At 33.0% G+C, this 24,654-nt stretch overlaps 1 protein-coding gene across 4 annotated transcripts in view; it reads left to right on the top strand.

Annotated features, from left to right (window-relative positions):
- Positions 1-911: 911 nt before the first annotated feature.
- LOC124634613 (neuropeptide CCHamide-2) overlaps positions 912-24,654 on the top strand; it is a 38,092-nt gene continuing 14,349 nt past the window's right edge. For all 4 annotated transcript variants that reach the window (XM_047170264.1, XM_047170262.1, XM_047170263.1 and 1 more), the window contains exons 1-2: positions 912-1,013; positions 13,075-13,152. In XM_047170264.1, the coding sequence (XP_047026220.1) occupies positions 13,083-13,152 (70 nt within the window). In that variant the 5' untranslated portion in view covers positions 912-1,013; positions 13,075-13,082. The remainder of the gene's footprint in view (positions 1,014-13,074; positions 13,153-24,654) is intronic.

Raw genomic sequence — 24,654 nt, 5'->3', positions numbered from 1 at the left:
AAAAAACGTTTTCTAAGTCATAAAACAAAAAACAAGCATGGCGCTACATAATGCTACGAGCGCTACGCGGCTACGACTACTCAGTAATCAGTGCTACGCGCTACACACGAGCACCAACTCAGTAATTACAACTAGTTGAGTGCTTCCTAGTGTAATAAAGTGGTAAAAACTACCCACAATCAACTGATTGCACGTTTTAATAACTTCGCTTCAAGTTTGGGTGTGATAAGGACGAATGTATGTCTGTGTAGTGTTGTCTCTTTTCGCCGCTGAGGTTGAAATCTGTGTTGCGAGTGGTCGTTCTACGTTGGGCGGGAACGTAGATTAAGTGAATGTATAGATGTGGTATTTTTTCGTAACTTTTTAAGTTTTCTTTATTTTTGTTTTGTAGATTATTATTGTGAATGCCTTGGGGTTATTATTTTGATTAGTGTTATCTTTTGACATGAAAAACTTATAGCACCAAAATAACGAATAGTTTTTAGAATTAAAAAAAATAAATAGTATAGTAAGTGAAGCTTTTATTTTATCTCAGTACTTATCAATATTGAAATAGAACTGAACTACTAAATTATTTATATTTTACTAACTCATGAGGCAACCTCTACGTACGTACGTAGATTTGTACATATTTTTTAACCAACTAAAGGTTTTTTTTGCATTCAAATTTAACAAAGGCATATATCGTCTAAGCCTTCCTACAAATTAATCAAATTAATTTAATTTCCCAAAAAAAATAATCTAACTCACTCACCATGACTCACTCTCACACACACACTACCAATACACATTCAACAAAACAAATGAAAACTTTTTGATAGAACCTGCTTACGTCACTCATCCCACGCAGTTCCAGTCTACGCTGTCACAGGTCTATGGTCGCTGTTTAAAAGCGCGGGCACTTTCCCGCCCAAGCGCATTCCATCGTTACACTTTAGGGGCATAGGCCATGCACTGATCGTATAAAGTACAAGACCTAGTGTTGTTACAACGAGAAAAGCAACCCAATAAAGGTAAGTCTTTACGTTCTATTTTTAAAAAAATTTTGGATTTTTTTTCGTCTTTTCGAAGTTCGAAATTTGAAAATCATTTGTGATTGAATTTTTTTTTGCTGCAAGAAATTACGTGAAAACTCTTTTTTACGTTTTGGATGATAGGTTTAGTTATATAATAGTTTTGGTGAAGAATAAAGTTTACGACGACTTTTTAGAAAGTTTTAAACTAAAGCAAAAGTGAAAATAGATTTTTAAAGTTGCCTACAATTGTACCATTGGTAAAATACTTTTCCTAAATTATAATTTCACACAAAAGAAAACTGTAAGAGACCATATTTTCAAAAAACATATAATAATTTATTTTATTTTCTCATATTCAATTTTATGCAATATCTAACTGAATAACTTTTCTCGTATATATTGATTTCCTTTAGAATAAATATCTATAACATTTCCTAAGCGTTTAATCGCGCACGTGTCGAGCACCCACATTTTACGAGCTTATCCTTATAACACGCATCCAGTTTAATAGACATTATCTTATTACATTTATATTATATATTTTTCCTTAACAAAACGTTCTATTTCAATAAGAAAATACGAAGAAAATAATTGATTGGTCAAAATAAATAAAATGCAACTTTTAATCATCGTCATTATTTTCTCTTTATTACATTTAAAAACGTTTTTTTCATAATTGAGATTCATCATAAGTTGATGTACAAAGGCGAGCTTTACCCAGATATAGGTTCCCTTACAGCAAACCTTAAAGTGACAGAGAGCGAAGGAAATCAAATTATAAAAAAAAATTATTATCATCAGCGTTTTTTGTGTCCCACTGCCAGGTAAAGACCTCTTTTCACACAGAGAGTATTACAATTCAATGAGTGCTATATCACACCTTTTTACTTCAACAAAGGTTGCCAAATTGAGCAAAATATAGTAAAATTCTTCCTACAATAGTATTTTGACGTAAAAAACAATAACTTTCATGTCCGGCACACAATTAGTACACGAATTTAATATTATGAACATTATGGAAGCAACAGTTGTCCGTTGTAAGAGCTCTCGTCCTTCCCAAATTGTCAAAGAAAGTAATTTTATATTAAAATCTACGATTATGAAAGCTAATTTAATTCAGTACTTAAGGACTGTTAATATTATAAGTACTTACTTTCTTACTAAAAATTTAAATGTCAAAGTTATTTGGAAAAGCAAAAGCAAATGAAAAAAATGGAACGCCAAGATTTTTATACTTAATTTGCGCACATTCTACCACACAAGGTATCTGTCTATAAGTTTATTATTACAATACTGCAGGTTAAACATATATGTGAATAATAAGATATTATTCATATTTTTAGTTACTCAAGAAAAGCATTGACAAACTTAAATTTACGTTTACTGAAATAATAGCAAAGCGTTTGAAAATAATGAAAATCCAATATTAACATTTAAACATCCCATAAATATTGAAATTTATTCGAACTTACGTATAGACAATGACGAAAAGACAATTTAAATAATGAAGGTATTCTATATAGACAAGACCAATGGTTACAACCGATACTTATATTAAAAGCTGAAAAATATATAGAATATAATAAAAAAATATATGTAGAAAAAAAAACTTTCAAGTTTTAGATAGTCCACCTATGGAGAAAATATTTTTTATCTAGGTGTGGGAATTAGCTTTCTTGGGATGCGAGCGTAACTGAAAGTTACATCTTCATATTATTTATGCAATATTCATTTTTAATATACAAATTTCTTACAAAGAGTGTGTCCATTAAGCCGGCTTTCACTATGGAATATAAAATAAAATATATTACATCCCAAACTATTTTTTCAAAATGTATGACGAGCGATCTCAGGATGTGCATATTATATCCCATAGTGAAAAGCCGGCTTTAGACCAATTTTTTGCAACCGTGCAACTAGTGCGACGTTTCATAAGAGCCTATTTGAAATAAAGACATTTATTTATTTATTTATTTATTTATTTATTTATTTATTTACTAGAAGGAGAATCAACAGCTGACATTTGACTTTGATATTCAGTATCTTCTTTTAGATAATAACTAAACTATCATTTAGTTCTGTTAGTTCTATAATTAAGTTCAACTGATTGTAGGCGTATTATTTTAATATTGAAGTTAGTTGTAACAGTTAAGTCGTTAAAAGTCATAGTACAATGGATCCCCTTATCTCATACTCTATAAAGGAAGGAGTTATTATTGTTACTGACTAGTGGAAGGGTTAATAGTGGTTTTAGAACACATTAGAATATAATTAAGTATAAAAGCTTAAATAAAATAGTATGCTGATAAAAATATTCGAATATTACAAGTGATTGTTGTGTTTTATAACAATTATATTAAGCCATATTTAAGTCGATTTGTTTTTTTTTTTTAAATTTAAGTTATGGTATGAAACAAAAACATACAACAATTATGTAAAATACCTAAAAATAAAAAAAAATCATAATACAAACAATTGAAAAAATATATACGCGGTCGAATTGAGAACCTCCTTTTCTTGGAAAGTTAGCTAAAAAAGGTTCCGATATTTTTATCAAATACAAACTCCACCTTTTAAGATTTATTTTTCAAAAACCTTCTCCCGTTTCCACCCGTACCTTGCAACAAAGACATAGCAACATAACAATATAATATAATTAGTTTGTCCATATCGTAAGCTGTAACACAATGCTATATTGCAACGTGCAACACAACATGACACGCAGCTGCGTTTTATGCGCGTTCCGTTTTATGCATAATGCGTTACGCGACACAAAACGTGGAGAGTATTTTTAGATATTGATATGGCTTTGTTTTCTTATGAGGAACTCGAAAATACGAGAAAATAGCTCTTTTTAATAAAATAACTTATACTTCCATGTAATTTTGGTTTCTCAATCACTTATCTATAAAAATGAGTTTTAGTTGAGAACCTCTTTATTTTTTGTAGTTGGCTGAAATAAAAGTATTTCTATAGTAAAAAAAATTGGTTTTAACATGTAGTTTGCACTTGTTGCCTTAGGAACTAAGTAGAGTTTTTTAAAATATTCACTGAACTTAGATTTTTCCTACAAGCATAAGAAGCCAGGGAATTGAAAATCCCCTTCATTTTTAGAGGTCAAAAACATCGTGAATTTTACAAAAAACACCTGCTTGATACTCTCTTACGCAGCTATTTATCTACATAACTTTATTATTCACGAAAAGCGGAACTATTCCCCATACGATATAACAAATTTGGAGGCAGTCGTTTGAAAAGATTTATAGGGGGAAAAGGCAGAAAACACCTTACAAAACTCATAACATTAATTTAACAAGCATTATTTATTTACGTAGTTCTTTTACGAAGTTCCAAAGCTTACCAAAAAAACAGAGGCTGTCTATATAATTTTGTAGGTATTAGACAAAATAGTCGGTCGTCAGTTGACCCGATGGTTTGCAATTTTTAAGAAAATCTTGATTCCAATCAAAGTTTTCAGTTGGTCTGATACCGGCTATATACCTGAGCTTTAACAGTAATTCAGTTTTGTAATGTGCATGTTACCATTTATTTTCATATTGATATATGAGCCCAAAACCGACTAAAAGTCTGCAGTGGGTACTCCTAAAAAAGCATAGAATTATTAATCAAATAAACAAAAAATCCTAAACCTACTTAAAGTTTTCCAATAATTCAAATAGCGTGTTATTTCTATGTAATGATTTAGTTTTTTCCCAAAGGATCAAAGTTGGTAAGAAACTAATTTTGGTACTTGGCTGTTTATTCGTACTTTTGGAAACAATGCTTCGTTTGAACTTCTATTGGGACTGGATTTGTGTTCGCTTGGTCACCTGTCACACATTTTCGTTAAAGCATAGTGGAGCTGTTTGTGGGAGAATTCGTCTGAGGAACTGGGTAGACTATCACATAATACATATATAGCTCGTATACATAATAATGTAGAATCACATATCTATCTCGTCGTATTTAGTAGAATACCAATGTTAAGTTGACTTTATTAAAAAAACTACATAACTTCGTAATAATCATATTTATGTAAGCTAAACCAGAAACCTAACAACGCAGGTTCAAGGCATAAGTGTACTCTTCTGGTGGCAGGCCTTTTGACCGTGTATCCATGGGATTGTTTGAACGAATTACCCTAATAACGTTTTGGCCCTGGTACATAACGAACTTCAGAAGACTCCATTCCCTTCTGCCCCACTGATAGCTGATGGGGTCATTTGATTATGACCTAAAAAAACTGGTGTTTTGGTAAAATAACCAAGGCTTGGTCATTCATCCATCAAATCGCAGTTTAACTAAATAAAGTTCAAATAATTCACTGAGTAACTCTGAGGGAGAATTCTCAGCACGTAACAATACTCAACCACATTTTGTCACTCCAATATGTACGAGAAATCAATACTGTAAGAAATATTTCAATAATTTCCGCCGTGGGTTTCAAGTTTATATTGTTTTGATAGGTGGGGGAAGTTTTGAAGTGTGCCCGTCAAAACTTCAAAGTGATAAATGGCTTGAAATTATAATCATTGTAATTGATAAATGTCATCGATATTAGCTAACTAGTTAATAATTTAATTACATTTTTAGTCAACAATGTTATGTTGGTTTAGTTCAATGAACTAATTACAAAATATAAGGAAAAACTAGAGTATTTCCCTTAAAAGAGGCTGATTTGCAAAAGTTATGTTAATGCATGAGACTTCCCTATTATAAAATGAGACCATGCACTTCAGAAAGAGTGTTAGTAGGCTTAGTTTAAGCTGATAATTATAATTGCTAGCTTAATTTAACTTAAACATGAATACAAAATATTTTCACGAAACAAAGACATTACTAATACAGTAAACAAAAAAATGTTTACCGACTTCCCAAAAAAGAGGAGGTTCACAATTCGTCAAGATTTTTTTTATAGGCCACCGTAAAAAGTTGACGTAACAGTATTATTTTACAAAAGTAGTATGTCAGGACGTAGGTATGTCATGTAATACTTATGCGGTTATGCAGATTATCACACCTTAAAATAAATAAAAAAACATAAAAAATGTTTCAGTTCATCATATAAAAATAAGTGAATTCGATGTAAATAGATTGCGTCGCGTTCCTACACAATATCTTTAAGTGCCGCGCGATACGTAATCATAAACTGATGAAGATTTTTTACGAGAACATAAAACTGATTGAAACGCTTATTTTTATATATCACTGGCTTTTTTCGGATTCATAGATTTTTATTTTATTTTATTTTTGGTATAAATATGAAAAAAAAATCAGAACAGTTTGGAAAAAAGATCTAACACGTATCTGTGATTTAAGAGTAGTCAATATGATAAATAATTGCGAAATATCGAGTCATCAGACGCTATAAAGTGACTTTTCATTCTCAAAGAGGGAGGTTCTCAATTAGGTTTTTTTCAAATATCGTACCATTTCTTAATTTATATAATTAATTCAGCCTCAAAGGGCATTAATACTATAATTACTCGTTTAGTATTAATGTGCTAATAAATCTATTTTCTATTACCTAATCTGGGTTGTCCTCCAACCAATTAACGGGTTGATATAATATTATAAACCTTGCATTATTAATGCATGCAAACATTAAACATTATGCATTCGAATAACCGACCATACTAGTTGGCATGTTGATAAGCTCAGGAATTGTAAAAAGGAAAGAGAATGTTCTTAATTAATTTATAGCGAAAATAAATTCATTCACATACCATAAATGTGGAATAGCAAGGTAAACTATGGTAACCCTATATTTCCCCGTTCTGAGTCACATGAAAGAGCTTTCACCAATTCAATGTGCCTTAACACGGAGGCACTACTAGATGGATAGATGGTCACATATCTACGGATTGACAGCCTCAAGAATTGCTTAAACTGCTCTTATCATCGATCGTTAGTAATGTAATCTGCCAACTCCTGCTTGCAATGTTTTGTAGATTTTCGCAAGAGATAATTTTATTTCCAACAGCAAATGGAATAAAATATTAGTATCTAGACTCATTACAATAAAATATAGGTATTGGGTAGGCATTAAATGTAATAAATAGTAATTAGTTAAATTATAATTGGGTAAACCTCGTAAAAGCAGATAAATTGGCAAACACAGATCCTAATTTGCTAGGCAGAGGTCTTCTAACACAAAGAGGGTTTCAAATATGATTATGACGAAAATATTGTTGATCGAGACGTTCTCCTCCTGATTTAAGTTGGAGGTAGGTTACGATATCATTATCTTTCTAGCCAAATATGTTGTGTTCGGCTTTCACTAGATGTAGCGGCGTACCGGGATTTGACACGAAGCGACTGCCTATCCGACCTCCTAAACCTGGTTACGTGGGGTTTGGCTTCTGTCCTACCAGGAAAGACTGACAAAGAAGTTAAAATTAGCTTAATTACAATATATACAAAAATGTGACAGCTAATCTTAATAGCAACCGTTTCATAATGTTGTTAACTTATTAGAGTTCTATTCTATCAAGTCTATTACTCTATTGGTCAACTCTACTAACTTTCAGTCGATAAAGACTTTGTATTAAGTTTTGTGATTAAAATAAAATCTTCTTTGAAACTTCCAACTATTGAGATCTTAACAGCAATGATTGCTTTTAAGTAATTATAACAAATTAATACCGGTTAGTAGGTAACTTTATTGTGTACTTTCCATAAAATGTTGTTTATAAATATTCATATTTAGTTACAATGGCTCATATATTATAGCTAGGATTTTATTATAGCAATCGTAGACCCTGTAAGCCATACCAGTACCACTTCAGACAATTCGTGTAGACTTATTTACTGAAATCCATTCCAACTCCAAAATATAAAGGAGTAGGTACCGATTATAATTATCTTTATCACCCAAAAGCAGGTTGTCAGTAGGTAATAGAAATGGTGGACAACTAAGACCAAACTGAAGGAGTACTGAACTATATATTTCCAACAAAATAAAATTAAGCTGTGAAACCTTTTTAAACCTGTACTTTTTAAGATTCACACGATACGCAGTTAGCTGAAGTGAAATATATAAAGCAGGAACAAACGTGAATCGGATTGTCCGTCATTTTCCGTGTGTCCGATAATCCTCCACTCTTTACCGTCAAAGGAAGCAAATCTCGTTGGGTATACCCGTCCAATCAGTATTGTTGAGTTGTATACAAGTTGTGCTGTTGGAATCAAAATTCATACGAGTAAGGGCGTTTAAATGCGACGCGACACACTTCGCGCGGCAAAAAAACCGGTCGCGTGGGTCCAGGCGTTTTCATTGAAACGCTACTTTGTCATTTTTTGGTGACACCAGTACGATCCGGTCCATTGTCCCGCGGAAAATCTAGCGGATTAGTTTGAAAACGCTATATCTATAAATAGTACATTAGTAGGTACCTGCTATATAATCGCGTGTGTATGTTTTTTTTTAAATATGTAATTAAACTTTTAAAAGATTTTAAATTCACATATGATTGAAGATACATTTATCCGTACCCAAGAATTATTCATAACTTTCGCATTCGCGGAAGACACTGTTCCTTTATGTTGTGACATATTGAAGATCCTCATAAAAAGTCGTGGTGGCCTAGTGGGTAAAGGACCAACCTCTCAAGTATGAGGGCGCGGGTTCGATCCCAGGTCAGGCAAGTACCAATGCAACTTTTCTAAGTTTGTATGTACTTTCTAAGTATATCTTAGACACCATGGACTGTGTTTCGGATGGCACGTTAAACTGTAGGTCCCGGCTGTCATTGAACATCCTTGGCAGTCGTTACGGGTAGTCAGAAGCCAGTAAGTCTGACACCAGTCTAACCAAGGGGTATCGGGTTGCCCGGGTAACTGGGTTGAGGAGGTCAGATAGGCAGTCGCTTCTTGTAAAGCACTGGTACTCAGCTGAAACCGGTTAGACTGGAAGCCGACCCCAACATGATTGGGAAAAGGCTCGGGAGATGATGATATTGAAGATCCTCATACACAAAGTAGTTATCTAAATCTATAGAAACTAAAGTTATTAACGAGTATAAGGCAACTGTTAAGAGAAGTTTTAACTGTGAAAACTTTTGACATTGTATGGTTAAATTTTGCCTTTCATGGTTACGCATGTCACAACCCCTTAGTATATCTATAGAGTATTATGTATTTCCAATATACACCACTATTTTTTAATTAGTGCAAATACTTAAAGGGCTTATTTAAAAAGTTCTTAGTATTATCTATGCAAAGTTTCAAAAACTAATATTCATAATCAGCAAAGTTATTAGCGATAAGTTATATCCAAAAATGTCACTCAATTCATGGAAACATTGTACAGGTAATTCCAAGTCATTCATAGTAGTATTCATTAAGCATATTCTGTCGCTCTCGCATTCGCGTGCTCTCGCTCGAACTTGCCCCCTTGATTCAATTATGAATTTACCAAATAAGACAAATTTTCCTGGACAATTTTGGGATTTCGTTTTTTTTAGTTTTGATTACGCAAATATGATCAGTAACGGGTACAGATAGAGCCCCATTTTTTTGTGTACTAATTGAAAAATAGTGGTGTATACTCGCTCCATGTGAAACACTGATACCTATTTACTTAGTTGTTGTCAGGAAGATCGGAAGCCAACCTTAACATATTAAAAGGATATGACGATGAGAATTCGATTTTAAGTTGAAATAAAAATATCGCATAGTTCTTAATGTACTAAAAAACCTTTTTAAAACTGCCGTTTTTGAAAAGTCAATTTTATTTTTCTCGTAGCAAAGATTACTCAGTTGCAACGGTGTGAGGGCTGCTAGATATAAATAATGATAAGAATAAAATTGAAGATTTTCTGTGGAAGCCAGGTAATGTGATTACATAGCGAAACGTTTTTGAATCTTTTGTAAGATAACAAGAACTGCCTAATTCCGAACTCTTCCGAATACCTCGTTTCAGTACAATTTCTTCCATTTATTTTTGATAGTTAATAATTGAGGAAATTAAATGCCATTAAGTCGAAGTTGGGTATACACGTAGAGGAGTCTTGTCTTTATTATTTTGACAGTTTTAAACAAATTTTCGACATAGTGGGTCACTCATGTCTTTGGCTGATACATGTTCAAAGTTCGACAGGTTTTTCTGATATAAGACACACACCCGATCACTTCGGCTGTTAAAACAAAGTAATAAAAATACTGTCTATAAGCATAACGGATCCTGTTAAGAAGTTACAATCAAACGCTGTCAAGCGTTACCCGCGTCCGAAAACAATATAAGTGCTATAAACTGCCGTTAACTGAATTAATAACTTATGTGCCGCTTAACTAACTTGCTGATCTATTGGGTTACGTGTGGTTTGCTTCATAGAATTGTGTTAAAACTTGTAGACACGTGGTAAGGGGTTTGTGTATAAAAGGTGCAATCTTGAAAAGACCTTGGAAAGCCTTCTCTGTAGCAGATTGTTCTATTTTCAAAAATTAACATGGTTTAGATACAAAAGAGGTTATTTTAAAAGCAGATCTTACATCACGCTGGCCACAGAGTATCTAGCTCAGATGATTGTCCATTGAAGGCAAAGCTGCAAAACAATTATAAGTCTTATAATTGTTTTACAGCTTTGGCTTCAATCTTAACTTAAATATCTTAACGTAAATCATATTTTTACATTACTAGTCAAAAAACCTGCATTAGCAAACCTATTTCAGTATTACAAACCCGTACTAGAAATACGATTTCAGTTATTTCTCAAGCTGAGCTGGATTCGCAAATAGACTAAACAACGCCTGAACAGATACGCAAACGATAAAATCAATTCAACGGCAAAATGCATCGGACTACTAGAGAATTCAGGACAGACGCACCACCACAAATCACATTGTCGCTACTGGGCATTATCCATTATATCTTGACCTCTCATTCACTCAACTGCACGAACATTGGACACAGCAAGGGGCGAAGAGAGAGTCCAACTTATACTGGACATGATCAACCACCCGTCCATTATATGCTGACCTCTCATTGTTTTATCCCCGGGAACATTGTTCAAGGTGAGAGGTAAAGACGGAGTTCAAGATACAGTGGTCACGGTAACAGTGTCTACGGACGTCCGGTTATGTGTAACTAAGTTGTTTTCCCGGTGGGAATGGTCTGATTACGTTTAGCTGTGGATCGCTTGGCCGGTATTTGTCGGTTTGCCGACTGTTATGCGGAAGAGATAGAATTGTGTGAAACTGAACGTTATGGTCGCTCATTCGAAAAAAGAACTCTGAATTTAAAAAAAGTTTGTGAAAATAAGTTTTCTTTCTTTAAGGCCTAATGGTCTTCAATTTGAGGCGTCTATCGCATTTTACCCGCATACTTCACGTAATCCGGATATCACCGGTTATCCTCCAAAGTCCTTGACCAGAAAGATCCGCCTCTATTAAGAGAAAATGTTCTTCTAAAACAACCGATGGGATTTTACAATAAATTATGATTTCTTACATAGCTACTTATAGGTTTTTTCATACTGTACAAGTTTTACCAATTCGTATTTGACCGGCGTTTTATCGACTAATGTGTCGTTAAGAAATGGCGATAACGTGGGCGCGCATTATAATGCAATTTGTAACAGTTATTAATAAGGAGTTTCTGAGAAGGGGGGAAAGTCTTTCAAGTGATCGATCTATGAAAAATTATTTAATGTAGCTACTAAACAAATCTTTATTATTGAGCGAAACACAACCCCAATCCAACAGTGGATGAATCTTTAAATCGTATAAGGTTGGGCGTTTAGAGAAACACAACTCCTTAAGAGTAACCATTTATTACTGAATCCCCTATGAAATGATACATGATTTAATAGGATGGATAGACATGCACACAAAGGTAATAGGTATTCATACATACACCACAATCGGTTCAATACCTAGTTTTGGTGCCTTCGGGCTACAAACGGACAAAAATATTTCATCTCTATATTAGTAGATTCACGTAATCCACGTGCAGTTGACAGCTGTCAATTTTCAAAGGAAAATACCATTTTTTGTACTGACTGACAGGATTGTCAGTAGCATCAAAAAACAGTTAGAGCATACGTAAGCTACTTACTTACTTAAAATATTATTGCAAAATCGGTTCAATAACCTTTACAAAACGTTCGAATATTCGAATCGCATCTGAATATTTAAATTAGTGTTCCTATTTTAAAATGCGCCAGTTCGTCGAGAAAAGCGTCTACGTTGCTATCTTACCGAATTTGTTTATGTATTCAGGGCTTTAATTACAGAGTGCCCAGTGTATTTTGACATTAATGTACCTACCTACTTTTTGTAGTAATTATGTTTTATTCTGTTTGATATTACTTATGTTTTGTAACTAATATCATAGGTGTTGTTCGGCGTTTCTTCTCAGGGATCAGTCAGTTAGGAAATGCCGACCCCAGGGTTTTTAAAATGCCGTGTAAAAGTGATGTGATGTCCAACTTGCAAAATAAATGATTTCATTTAATTTCCTTGTTCTTATAACACCTATTCCTTTGCCACCTTAATAAGTTAAACTTTAAGCTGATAAAGTATTGTTTTAAGATATGGAAAAGGGTACTTATTTTAAATCGCCTACAAAAGAAGTTTTTCCTTTTTCGAACCAAGATTTAATAAAAAGAATATTGGATGAATTTGGAACTTCCACCATTTTTTAAGAAATTCAGTTAAAAGTTACCAAGTTTCATACAATCCTAAAATAAAACGGCGATTTCCTTTGATTGTAATTATTAATGTTGCTTATTATTATTATTTGGCGAAACCAGAAGCTTCAAAGCCACTGAAAAGTATTTGTAAAGATTCCGGGTGTTGCCAACAAATAAAACAAAGGACGTAACGTTTTGTGAATAATTAGCACCATTGAGTTTTGACAAAAAAATCGGTTGCTAAGATGTAGCGTTAAAAATAGTTTCAATGTTTTTTAACAGACCATAAATATAGTCAAAAATACGATATATTTCCGAATAAAAAACACTCTAAAAATAATTTAAAAATACTTATAAATTAGATATTTTTTCTTCTTACCTATGTGAGTGACCAAGTAATGTGATTTTATTTTAATTTGTTGCAGAAACAAAAATGGCCCAGATGTACCTAGCTGTCACCATCGTAGCCCTGCTGGCAATCTCACACGGTGTCACCGCGAAACGTAAGTTTTTACATAACTATATGGTTAAGCATTAAATAAGTTTTATTTTACAAATTAATTTATAGCAAATAAAAAAATAGTTTGTTATACATACATTTTACTTTCTATCACTTTTGATCTATCTACGTCATCATAAGTCTGTGTTAGGTAGTCAACTACAAACTTAGCATTCATCCTTCAACAATTATAGTAAGTTCAACTCAGTCGTGCGCGCGGCCCTATGTGTGGGTAACCCTTGTACATATACAGTGACTTTGTGTGCGTGACAAGAGGTACAGTCGGGTACAAATACAGTTATTTAGGGGTTGTATACGGCTGTTTAAAGTACAGTTATTACGTAATTTAGTTTATTTATTTATAATGATTCTGTATCGCTACTTGAAAAATCAAATGATGAATTTTCGGATTCGCTACTTTCACCAATGTTAATTATAAATTCTGACTCCATGTCAAAATGGCTATAGTATTCTTCTTTTTTCTTTTGTACATGTCGACAAGTATTACCCAACATCCCTTCATCAATTTGACTTAAACGTTCATTTATGAGTTTCATTATTTCCGTCTTATTTTGGTCGACATTATGCGAAGCAATATATTTTTTTTAAATTCCCCACATATTTTGTTTCCATTATTATACTAAATTATAGGTCTTTTACATTCTTAGTCCACACATTTATTTATTGTCCGCGTACCCCGAGCTAGAAAATATGTAAGGAGTATTTAATTCATCTTAGATATTTCACTTCATTTATTTCTTAGATACTGTCAATGTCAATTTGAAAAGCCGTATGAGAAAATAATGATAAACTGTAAAATGTAATAATAAAAAGCTTTGAATGTTGTTTCATTTTTTTGAAACGCTACCTGACTCCTTAAAACATTTTCTCCGTGAAGAACTAGACATTTTCGTAAACGACTGTACCCATAACAAAAAGCGATGAGAACACGTCATGCTCGGACGACGTCACTGTCACACGAATGAAAGTTGTATATTTACAAGCCGACGCACACATAAGGCCGCGCGCAAATCTGAGTTGAACTATCTATACTACAACTTTATTAGGCAGACCACAGAACTAATAATATATAGACAAGTTACACCATGAATTTGCATACCTACTTCAGGAAACTTAAACTTCAAACAACAACCTACGTATGATTACTTTGTAATTGTAATACTAGGCCGTTAGAAACTTGGAATAAACAATTTGTGTTTATTCGTACCTACCGATCACCACTGAACTTTACTGTTTAACTTGGCCCAACTTCGTTAAACTTGCTGTAAGTTAAGGCCTAAGATCCGGTACAAATGTGTAGGACTCAGAATAAACTCGGTTAGTGTTGTAATTGTTACAGTTAAGAGCATTTTCTGTTGATTTAAAACGTAAATGTACGCAAAATCATCAATAAGCAGCAATAAATAAAACTAACCAAAGACCGTGTTTCGGAGTTAACGATTAACTATAGGTCCTGGCTATCATTTGAATATCGTCACGGGTAGCCAGTAAGTCTGTTAACCGGTCTTATCTAGAGGTGTATTAGTTTGACCGGGTAATTGGATTGAGGAGGTCAGATAAGCAGTCGCTCGATTCCAAACATAGTTGGGAAAATGCACTTTTATTTTTGATGAAGGTTTTAAAACGCAGACAAACTTACACAAAAATATTGTATTTGATACCAATTTAATAAAAAAATATTTGTAAGTCACAGGTATTTTAAGCAATTTTCTTTTGCTTTTTATTGTTTATAAATTGTATACTTCTACTAATTATAGCATTAACGTTGTTATATTACTATCTCTACAGATATCTCTAAATGTATATTAATAAATCTGTTTGATAAAACTACTAATTAAAATATTAGACACGGTCTGTTGATTTAACTTATGTAAATATGAATACTTGAAATAATATTAAGGTTTCGCAAATGAATTCAATTATTTACTTTAATGTTTAATTTTATATTTTAGTGAAAACTTAAATTAATCTCTAAATATATTTGGATTAAACTACGATTTTAATGCGTTTTGTAAACATAGTTATTTACTACTTTATTCTAAAACGCATTTTTTTAAAATCATAAAAAAAAATCGGTAAAAAGACTAAAAACTCAACCTAAATAATACTTATTACTTAAACTATTCTAATACTCATTTGATTGGGTTATAAACTCAGTACAACAACATATTGGCAAAATGATATAAGACTATATTTTTTCAAAACAAAAACCAAGTAAACGGATAAAAATGAAAAAAAAAAAAAACAAACCGAGACAAATAAAATAAAAAAATGAAAATAAAATAAAATATGACACTCATATGTCAACGACACTATGTAATTTGCAGTGGATGGGATTACACCATAAATGAGCGAAGTTCCTCATCCTCTATGGGGCCCAGGGGACCTAGACAATTTCCTTCAAAATACACCTTTTTGTTTTTATTTTTGGGGAAAGAAAATTTCTTTTTCAAAGAATCATCATCAACCTTTTAATCGTCCCACTGCTGGACTCCACTCTGGCCTCCTCTCACACAGAGAAGAGCGTTAATCACTACCCTCGTTCAATGCGGGTTAGTGATTTCAAACTTCATAAGTCTAGTTTTCTTCGAGTTTGATTGTAAGTTTATAACCAACGTTTTAAAATTTCGGCGTAATCTTTGAGACGGACCTAGGCTATGTACTTTGTATTAGGGTGCGAGGCGTTGTAGGTACTTTCGGGCGCGGGTAAATCGGGAAATCTAGCATGGGATTAAGCTTTTATATACTACAGATTTTGTCTTAAAATACATAAAGGGAGACAAACGATTTCAAGAATAAAAAAATCTTAACTTAAGAAAAATATATTAATAGTAAAAAACACAATGAATACATTCATTATTAAAATACTGCATCTATTACAATGAAACATCTTTTTTATTTTTTTCACACTCATTACATGTTATTTTCAGCGATGATGATAAAAACTTTTCACGAACACCTTTTTTCATTTATAAAAAGGAGTAAAATGTTGGGATTGTTGAAATAACACCCTCTATGTTTATACAGGGAGTTAATTAGTTTGATATTATAATAAAAAGGACGAGTGTAAAACCTTTGGAGTAGGTACTCGAATTTAAAAAAGCTGGGGTGTTTTTCTGTATTTAATTCGAACATTATCGCTGTGAAATGGTGCTTTTGTATTCGTGAAATACCGTGTTTTGGGTTAGAACGGTAAAGTAGAGTATTATTGAGATTGAGACGGTTTGTTATTTTGATTCTACATACATTCGATACATTGGTACTATAGAATCTGAGATTATTTACATGCACATTATTTATGTGTGTATGTTTCTGAAACAAAAGCTGAAAATGGTGACTAAAGTTTAGGTACTGTAGAATCATTTTAAAAGTCCTAATGCGTACAGCGACGAAAGAGTATATCGGAAACCAAGAAATAAACAAACAATAAACAACCAAAGACAAGATTGATTTCTTATAAACGTATGATTGACAGTTAATATCAGTATTAACGACTTTTACGTTACCTACCGAGAAAAATCGATGAACATCTATCAAAATTAGTGAGATAGTTTGACAGGATAAGGGGATCTTTTAGTTATGAAACTACGTAGACCTAGGCACTTAACTCAGTCTTATTTAGTTATGGAATTCAATGGAGGTGAATGAAGAATTGTTTAGACAACAAGCCTCTACACTGAAGTGGTTTCGAGCTTGAATTTGTTTCAAGGATATTAAGAGGCACCTTGATTTTTTTATAACAATATCTGTGTGTAGGTGCTAAGAGGATAATTTTGACACTTCAGTTTTTTGGGAAGTTTATTATGATTTTTTGTTAGGAACAATTATTTTGGAAAAGTAATTACTCATTTATGGATTAAGCCAAAAATTAATTCAGAAGTAGTTTTACTAGGTTTGTCTCGTACAAACGTACACGTAGGTAAATAATGTTAAAATTCTCATTTTTAACAAAGTTTTATTTTTATAACTGAATATACCAGAGGGTTGCACCCTGTTCACGATGTCAGTGGACAACCATTTTTATGTTCATTTTAATTACCAAGCTGTAATCAATGTTTTGAAAAATACGCACTCGTATCAAACTTTAACATCAAATAACCAAAAAATAAAGCTTAACTCCTACATAACACAACATACAACATATGTCCCTCGTTCATTAAGTTTATTGAGAACATCAAAACGTGAGTAATCTCCATCTTTGCACGCATTTCGGTAACACAATGGAAAAATATTTACTTTTACCTATACACAGGGAAGTTTCAAGTGCGAAGAGGGTAAATCTTTCGTCCGTAAAGGTTAGATTAATACAAAGAAAATAAAGAAAATAATCACCAAGTTGTTGATGACCCTTCTCCATAGGACTTTATTTGAGAACGAGGATTTACTCTTGACCTTTATAATCCGAAGTTATACCTTGGATTTGAAAATGTTTTTTTGTTTGGTTACCTCGTTTTTGTTTTGAGCAGTGGGTTTGACAGTTTCATGTATAGAAGAATGGAGGAATTTTTTTTTATATTGTATTCAAATCAACCTGTGTCTTCTAAAATCCTGTTTACTAACTTACTTTAAATTACATTATATTAACTTTAAATACAAGTCAAAGTCGAACTTAACTTCTACATTAATCTATTTTTAAAATAAAGCTTAGAACAGAATACACAATGATCGGAGGTAAGTATTCAATCAAACAAATGAGCAACAAATTCTTCAAAGAGAACACTAAAGTCGTAATAAATTCAACCGCAGTCGAAATATAAGTTGTCAGGGACACCATGAAATAATAAACAATGTCCACCTTTGATGAAAGAAAAAGGTTTTAATAGTATTTACAAAGTCGATATTTTCGTAATTAAAACTGACAATGACTAAATTTTTGGTGAAAACTTGAAAAATCTGCAGTATAATAAAGCCTATTTTTATTATCATTTTTTAAGGGCCGATTTTTCAGTGATCATTTAACTTTTATCTGAGGAATAACTATGGCGATTCGACATATTTTCTATACTGCCAAAATGTGAAACATATTCTTTAAATAAAAGTTATCCAGAGACTGAAAAATCTGCCCTCAGTAACATATTTGATCAATTTATAAATATTGCTCTTATAGAAGTATTATCATAAAAATAGAAGACCATCCACACCTATTATATTATTAAGACAGATAAGACCATTATATCAATAGGTACTTAAGTATATCAAACTACAACGTAAAAATTCTCAACACAGTCACCCTCAAAATTATCAAACCCATATACCATTATATACAACATGATCGTACCACGCCTACCATTAACTTACATAACATAAGTTGCGTGATTATTTGATCGTAATTAACCGCGTACAAACATTGTGTACTAGCCTTAACTTAACAACAATATGCTGCTTACTAACTTCGAAGTTTCATTTTCGTACCCTTTACAATTGATTTTTGTTGTTAATTGTCAAATTGGGAAACTGTTCTTCTAAAGATGAAACTTCGAAAAGGTTGTAAGCTAAACAAAATCGACTTCACAAGACTTATTAAAAGCAGTCATTTGAACATCTTTGGCAGTCGTTGCGGGTGGTCAGGAGCCAGTAAGTCTTACCTAGGGGTATCGGGTTTCCTAGGTAACTGGGTTGAGGAGGTTAGATAAGTCAGCTAACATAGTTGGGAATAGGTTAGGCGAATAATGATTTCATAAAATATTGAAAGAGAAAATATAAAACGTTTGAAATGGCTCTAGAAGACAGTGCGTCTCTGTTGGTTTTGCCACTGACATCTAGAACTATTTCAAAATTATTTTATCTTTTTCAGTATTTTGTGAAGCCAATTTTTATTTTATCTTCATGACTTTTAGGGTCATGTTAAAAGTTATATTTTATCCTTTTCAGTGTTCTGTGCCGTCGATTTTCTTTTATTTGTTAATAGCTTGTAGGTAACAGCTTTAAACTTGAAAGGATTACACATTCTTAATAAGAACTTTTGAGTACGTTATGCAGGAAAACTAGGCAAAGGAATATTTTCGTGAGTTCCTAGTGCTTGGAACTCAAACGCTGAACTCTTTTGTGTAAAACTTATAATTCGCGAGTATGTGTACTGCGAGCGTCATAGAAAACCTGACTTTTTAAAAAGTTTAAAATCTTATGGAAAGGAATCTTAGTCACGTTGCATCGTTCCAGTTTAGTTAAAACCTGCCTAAGACCGAGGTATATAAAAAGGTTTGCAATAAGTATCTTTACAGCAGCAAATTTTTTTTGATGTGAAGATATTTTTGGAAAGTTACAGTGGTTTCCAATCTTGAAAAAACCCCATATAGGAATGAAAAAACATGTAATCCTTTCAGATGAATGAACGAGCACCCATATGTAAGAATGAACAGGCACAATGAATGAATGTTTTTTTTTCTTACAATATCTTTGGCAATCTATGCATCCTATAAATAAAAAATATCCATTTTTGTATGTGTTAATGAAGGTATCTACTTACTTTATTTTAAAACTAAAAATTGATTCCGAAGAATTGAGAACCTTCTCCTTTTTGGAAAGTCCGTTAAAAAAAAGAAAGATGAAAAGTGAATTTTAAAACAGACATTTCATGAATTAAAATGGCCTTTGCAATTTTTAAATTTAACTGAACCAACTTGCAGTTACTTGCAGTACTCTTAGAAGTGAAACTGTGTCATGGGGCTTATTTTATAGTATGGAAAGTCAACATTCTAAAACAATATAAGTACAAAAATAAAGTTCAATTATCATTATAAAAAACTTAAGTGTCCATTTTGAAAGAAAACTATGCTCCCATCGCATCTGTAACAAAACTTTTTAAATGCAAGTCACTCGCTAGTGTAAACCTTTACTTAAATAGTTTATATTTAGCACTAATTGGTCTCCTGGATAATTACTATATTTCCAGTTACTTCTCCATTGAATTTGAGATGAGAAACTTGAAGTAAGAAGGAAAGTTTTGAAGTTTCAGAGTAGTTTTCCTAGCTCAGAGGACGTATGAATGAAACGAGATACATTCGTGACTCGTGAAATAGTTTTTGGAAATCATTATTGCTATATACATCCTTATTCACATGTTTCTTCAGTAAATATTTGTAGTTTTTTAACTAGTTTTTGTTGAGTTTATTATAATTTTATTCTTCACGTAAATGTGTATTTTATACTTACTGTTTTATTACGTATGCAAGCGCATGATTTTGCCAAAAACTTTTTTTCGTAACGTTTCTGACTTGTTAAAACTTCTCATAAAATAATGATTAGGTATTTACATGGCCTTCGCAAAAATTGTTCGTAAAATGCTTTTTTCCACCTTCTGATATTACTCTTGTTTTTATCATTTTACCTTAAAAATATACAGTTCTAATTCCATTTCTCATGGCGTCTGTATCAAAACACTCTGTCTTTCACCTGTTTATAAATCTTAGCTTCTTTGGACACTAAACTATATCTTACATCGTAACTTTATGTCGTGTCTAAATCATTTTTCACTCTGTGGACGCATCTGTATGTGAGAGAGCAAAGCAACATAAATCCATACTAAAAGTATTATAAAAGATATCTTGCTTGTCCAACATTTATAAACTTTTGTTCCCCGTTATTTTAAAATGCGTTTCACATTTGTTGTGAAGATTTTTGCAAATGTACCTACATAACAGGTATAAGTTGTTGTTGTTTTGTATTGTCCATTGTGTTCAATTTTGTGTCTACTCTATACACTATTGTATTTCAGTGAGTTTTTCCATTTTAAAATTATGTTCATTGCCCAAATGATGTAGGTAAGGAATTCTCATTATTTTGGACTAAACGTATATATTTTTATACACATGATTGGTTCTTTTTAATAATTTCTTAAATGTTTATCACGTATTTTAGTACACCAAAACATGACGTATCCACAAATACAACCACTTACAAGATACCTTTTCTAATCCATAATTTAAGCAGTAACATCCCAAAATCCGTCTCAGGGTCTCACAATATCTTCCCAGCATTACTAATAAGACAGACTCCTTGGGTCCATTCATTAGTGCAACAAGATTGCCTTAGTTTGACATTCATAGGACTCCGGTATTCAGCCACCTAGATGTAATTATTATATAACGTCTTGGAACGTCCAGGGGCTAAGAAAATACGTGGGAAGGTGCCTAGTGCTGACTTTAGTTTAAACTAAAATCCCACTGTAGAATGGCGAAATATTTTGTGCTTAAGTTCAATAAGAGTCCAGATTGCCAATGGATAAGACAATCATAAAATAAATAAGTTTCTAATTGTTATTAAAATAGGATCAATATAGATTGCTCCGTTGGTTTAGTTTGCAAGGATATCGAACTGGGCACCAGTTAGTATGTCATAGTAAATGTCAGGTAATTTAGTTAAGCCAGCTTCCGGATCACTAGAATGCCACTGAGTATCAATACTTGACGTGACCTACCTACATACAAACGAGGTATACTTCTCTAAGTAAAAAGCAATAAGACAAATGACGATCTAAACTGTGACAACGTATAAAAGTGCAAACAAGAACATGCAAAGCACTTGTTTCACACATACCATTCGAGGAATGATTTCACACGTTCCCCAATGACGTGACCATTCACAATCCCGTCCGTTTGGCCGAATTCCCGCCATTTCGCGATCTATCGTTGCATAATGGAGCTGTGTTCGCAAATATCCGGTTTTATCCGATTAGTTGGAAATGTCATTAAATAGGACTAATGGTACTAAACTGGTTGTAATGTTAATCATACTTATGTAAGCGACAATGATTAAGTTGAATGGTATTAATCTTAGACAGTTTAAATTAGATTCAACTAAACAAATGACACCAGCCATAAGTACTGAGGTTAATACAAATGTAAAAAAGTTCATTCGTATATTATATTCGTAACTGAGACATTGCGACATTTAAATTAGACAACATGTGTGTAAGCGTGGTGATTAATGCTCAATCCTTCTCCGTATGAGAGGAAGCCTGTGCCCAGCTGTGGGACGATAAAAAGGCTGTAACTTTAACTGTATCTTTGATGATTCTCTATACCTACTTACACTTTCAATAAAACATATACCTAAACATTACCTTTCAAATCAATTAAGAACCATAAAAACTTGATTAAGAACTGAAATTCATTTAAAAACTCTCATAATTAAGTTTATCCTAAAGAGACACGGTCATTGAACCTTAATTAAAAGTTATAAATCAATTATGTTAAAACATTGTAATACTTCCGTGTTACTTGGTAATCGAGTTTACATAGTAATTTACTTCATAAACGTGATTATATCCATTAAGCGACCGCTTCCAGACAATTAAACAAAAGTGTGTGTGTACGCACACAAGTAGGTACCTACGGATAATATTTAAAAGTGTGATATTATTTTCTTTAATAGTTTCTGTACGAAAATTTCACAGTTATTTGGATAAAAATGTATTTATTTAGGAATATTCATCTTTTTTATTATATTGATGGCAGCAAACAGTCAAATTTTGTTTGATTTTCAGTGCTAAATAGCCTATTTATTGAGGAAGGCAATAGGCTACTTTTTATCTTAGTGCGTGGACTAGTACCCATGGGACACGGATAAAAATAACAATACAAAGTATAAAGTGTGATCTCCTGGGAAGCCACGTACCTAAATAATTTATTATCAGAAAATTAACTAACCGAATTAAATTATTTTCTCTTGAATGTCACTAGAGATACAAATCTTCTTACTTTGGACCCTGTTTTATAATTAATTATCTATTTTTATTTACTTTTGAAAAGCATAAAGACCTGTAGCAGTATTGTTTAGTCGTTGTAGTACTCGCACACGGCAGAGTAAACAGTCGGCCGATTTTTTTTATTAAAGAAAATCTTGATTCCAATCAAACTTTTCAGTCGTCGTGCGTACTACCATAAATTTTCCTTCATACTTATTTATGAGCCCAAACAGTCAGCCGACTAAAAGTTTTCAGTGTGAGGCTACTTTAAGGGAACTTTACATCACCGAGTACGGTTCATTAGAACTAATCCGGCAGTATCCGAACCGTGTCCGATCGGTTGCGTCACGTAAGTTCACACGTGTTGCCGTCCGATACATTCCGGCATAGCATTCTAATCCGGTGACGACCTATTTAGGCTTGTAGCTGATCTGTTTCTGCGAAGTTTCGTGTTGATTTGTAGTGTTCAAGAATTTTGATTGTTTGATGATTCTTTGTTTAGCTGTTGACGTTTCTCATTCTGATTGAATCTCGTATTTTATTGGTTCATTAGGAAAATTAAGAGTGTTACAGCCAGTTTCTTCATCAAAAGTTAAAGCCAAAGTAAAAGTCAAAGTAATGTCTAAAGCAAAAGTAACGGTCAAATTCAATTTTTCTATTAGTTTTGCTGTCACTTTAGCCTTGAAAAAACGAATTTGACCGTTACTTTTACTTTAGACATTACTTTAACTTTAACTTTTGATGAAGAAACTGGCCGTAAGAGTGTTAAATTAGGGGTATAAGGGTAAACCAACGTCGTTTTGGACCATTTGCCAACTTCACCTGTCGGTAGTTCGTCTGTTAGAAAGTGGATTAGGCTCTGTTTACCAATTGGCTACCATGGGATTTCTTAGAAGCCCGGAGAGTATAACATCTTTGTTAGAACATATTATGGGTTCTGTTATTGTTTTACTCAATTATTAAACTTTCTTCAAGTATATCTCTATATTACACTACACCTTAACGTTCTAAAGAAACATAGTTTATACTTAAAGTCCCAATTTCCAAGAAGACTCGAATACCCGGAGCTAACTCGGCAAGTAAACGTTAAAACAAACGCTATAAGGCAAACGAGGGTTCGTATGCAAACCGACTGCCAAAGCAAAGACTGCGGTTAAACTCCGGTCAGCCGTGAACTTGGGTTGGTGTATCGAACGTGGGATTTTTCTTTCAGTTTTTGAGTTGAAATTGAGTGATTGTGTTGGTGGTCTGTTTTGATGTGCTGTTACAATGGGTTGCGTTGCATTGCGTTGATACGAGGTCAAAGGAGATGGCATGGTATTGGTAGTAAAAACGTCAAATTGATAGTAATAGAATGTGTATCAACGGGTTCATTTAGACGATTGATAGTGTCAAAGTAAGTGCCCTGAAATTAATAGAGTACAGATACAGAAGAAATGTTCATAGACAAGACGAAGTAAGCAAAGATTTTATAGCATAACTATTCTGCTTCTTTTGCAAAAACTGACATCCCTTTCACGTGTAATAAATTTTAGCCCCTTCACTGGTCGATTCTGAGGTGCCGTGTCTGACTGATGGCATGAACGCCTGGAAAGTGGCTTGCCCAAACACAGCCTTCCCTGACAACCCGGCTTCCCAGAGTCAGTGGGACGAGCCGCTCTGCAGATTGACGAGAAATAAACTAATTGAAACATCTGTCAATACTGCTGAGCGTGCCCGCCTACTGGCTGGGAGAGTGGGAGTCAGGGTTATGGCTTCACGCACTGCCGTCACCCAGCGTTGGGACCATGCTGGGTGACA

Source organism: Helicoverpa zea, chromosome 11 (genome assembly GCF_022581195.2).
Source record: "Helicoverpa zea isolate HzStark_Cry1AcR chromosome 11, ilHelZeax1.1, whole genome shotgun sequence".
NCBI lineage: Eukaryota > Metazoa > Arthropoda > Insecta > Lepidoptera > Noctuidae > Helicoverpa > Helicoverpa zea.
Note: the sequence above shows the minus strand (reverse complement) of the source record. Positions and strands in the feature narration are given on the sequence as shown.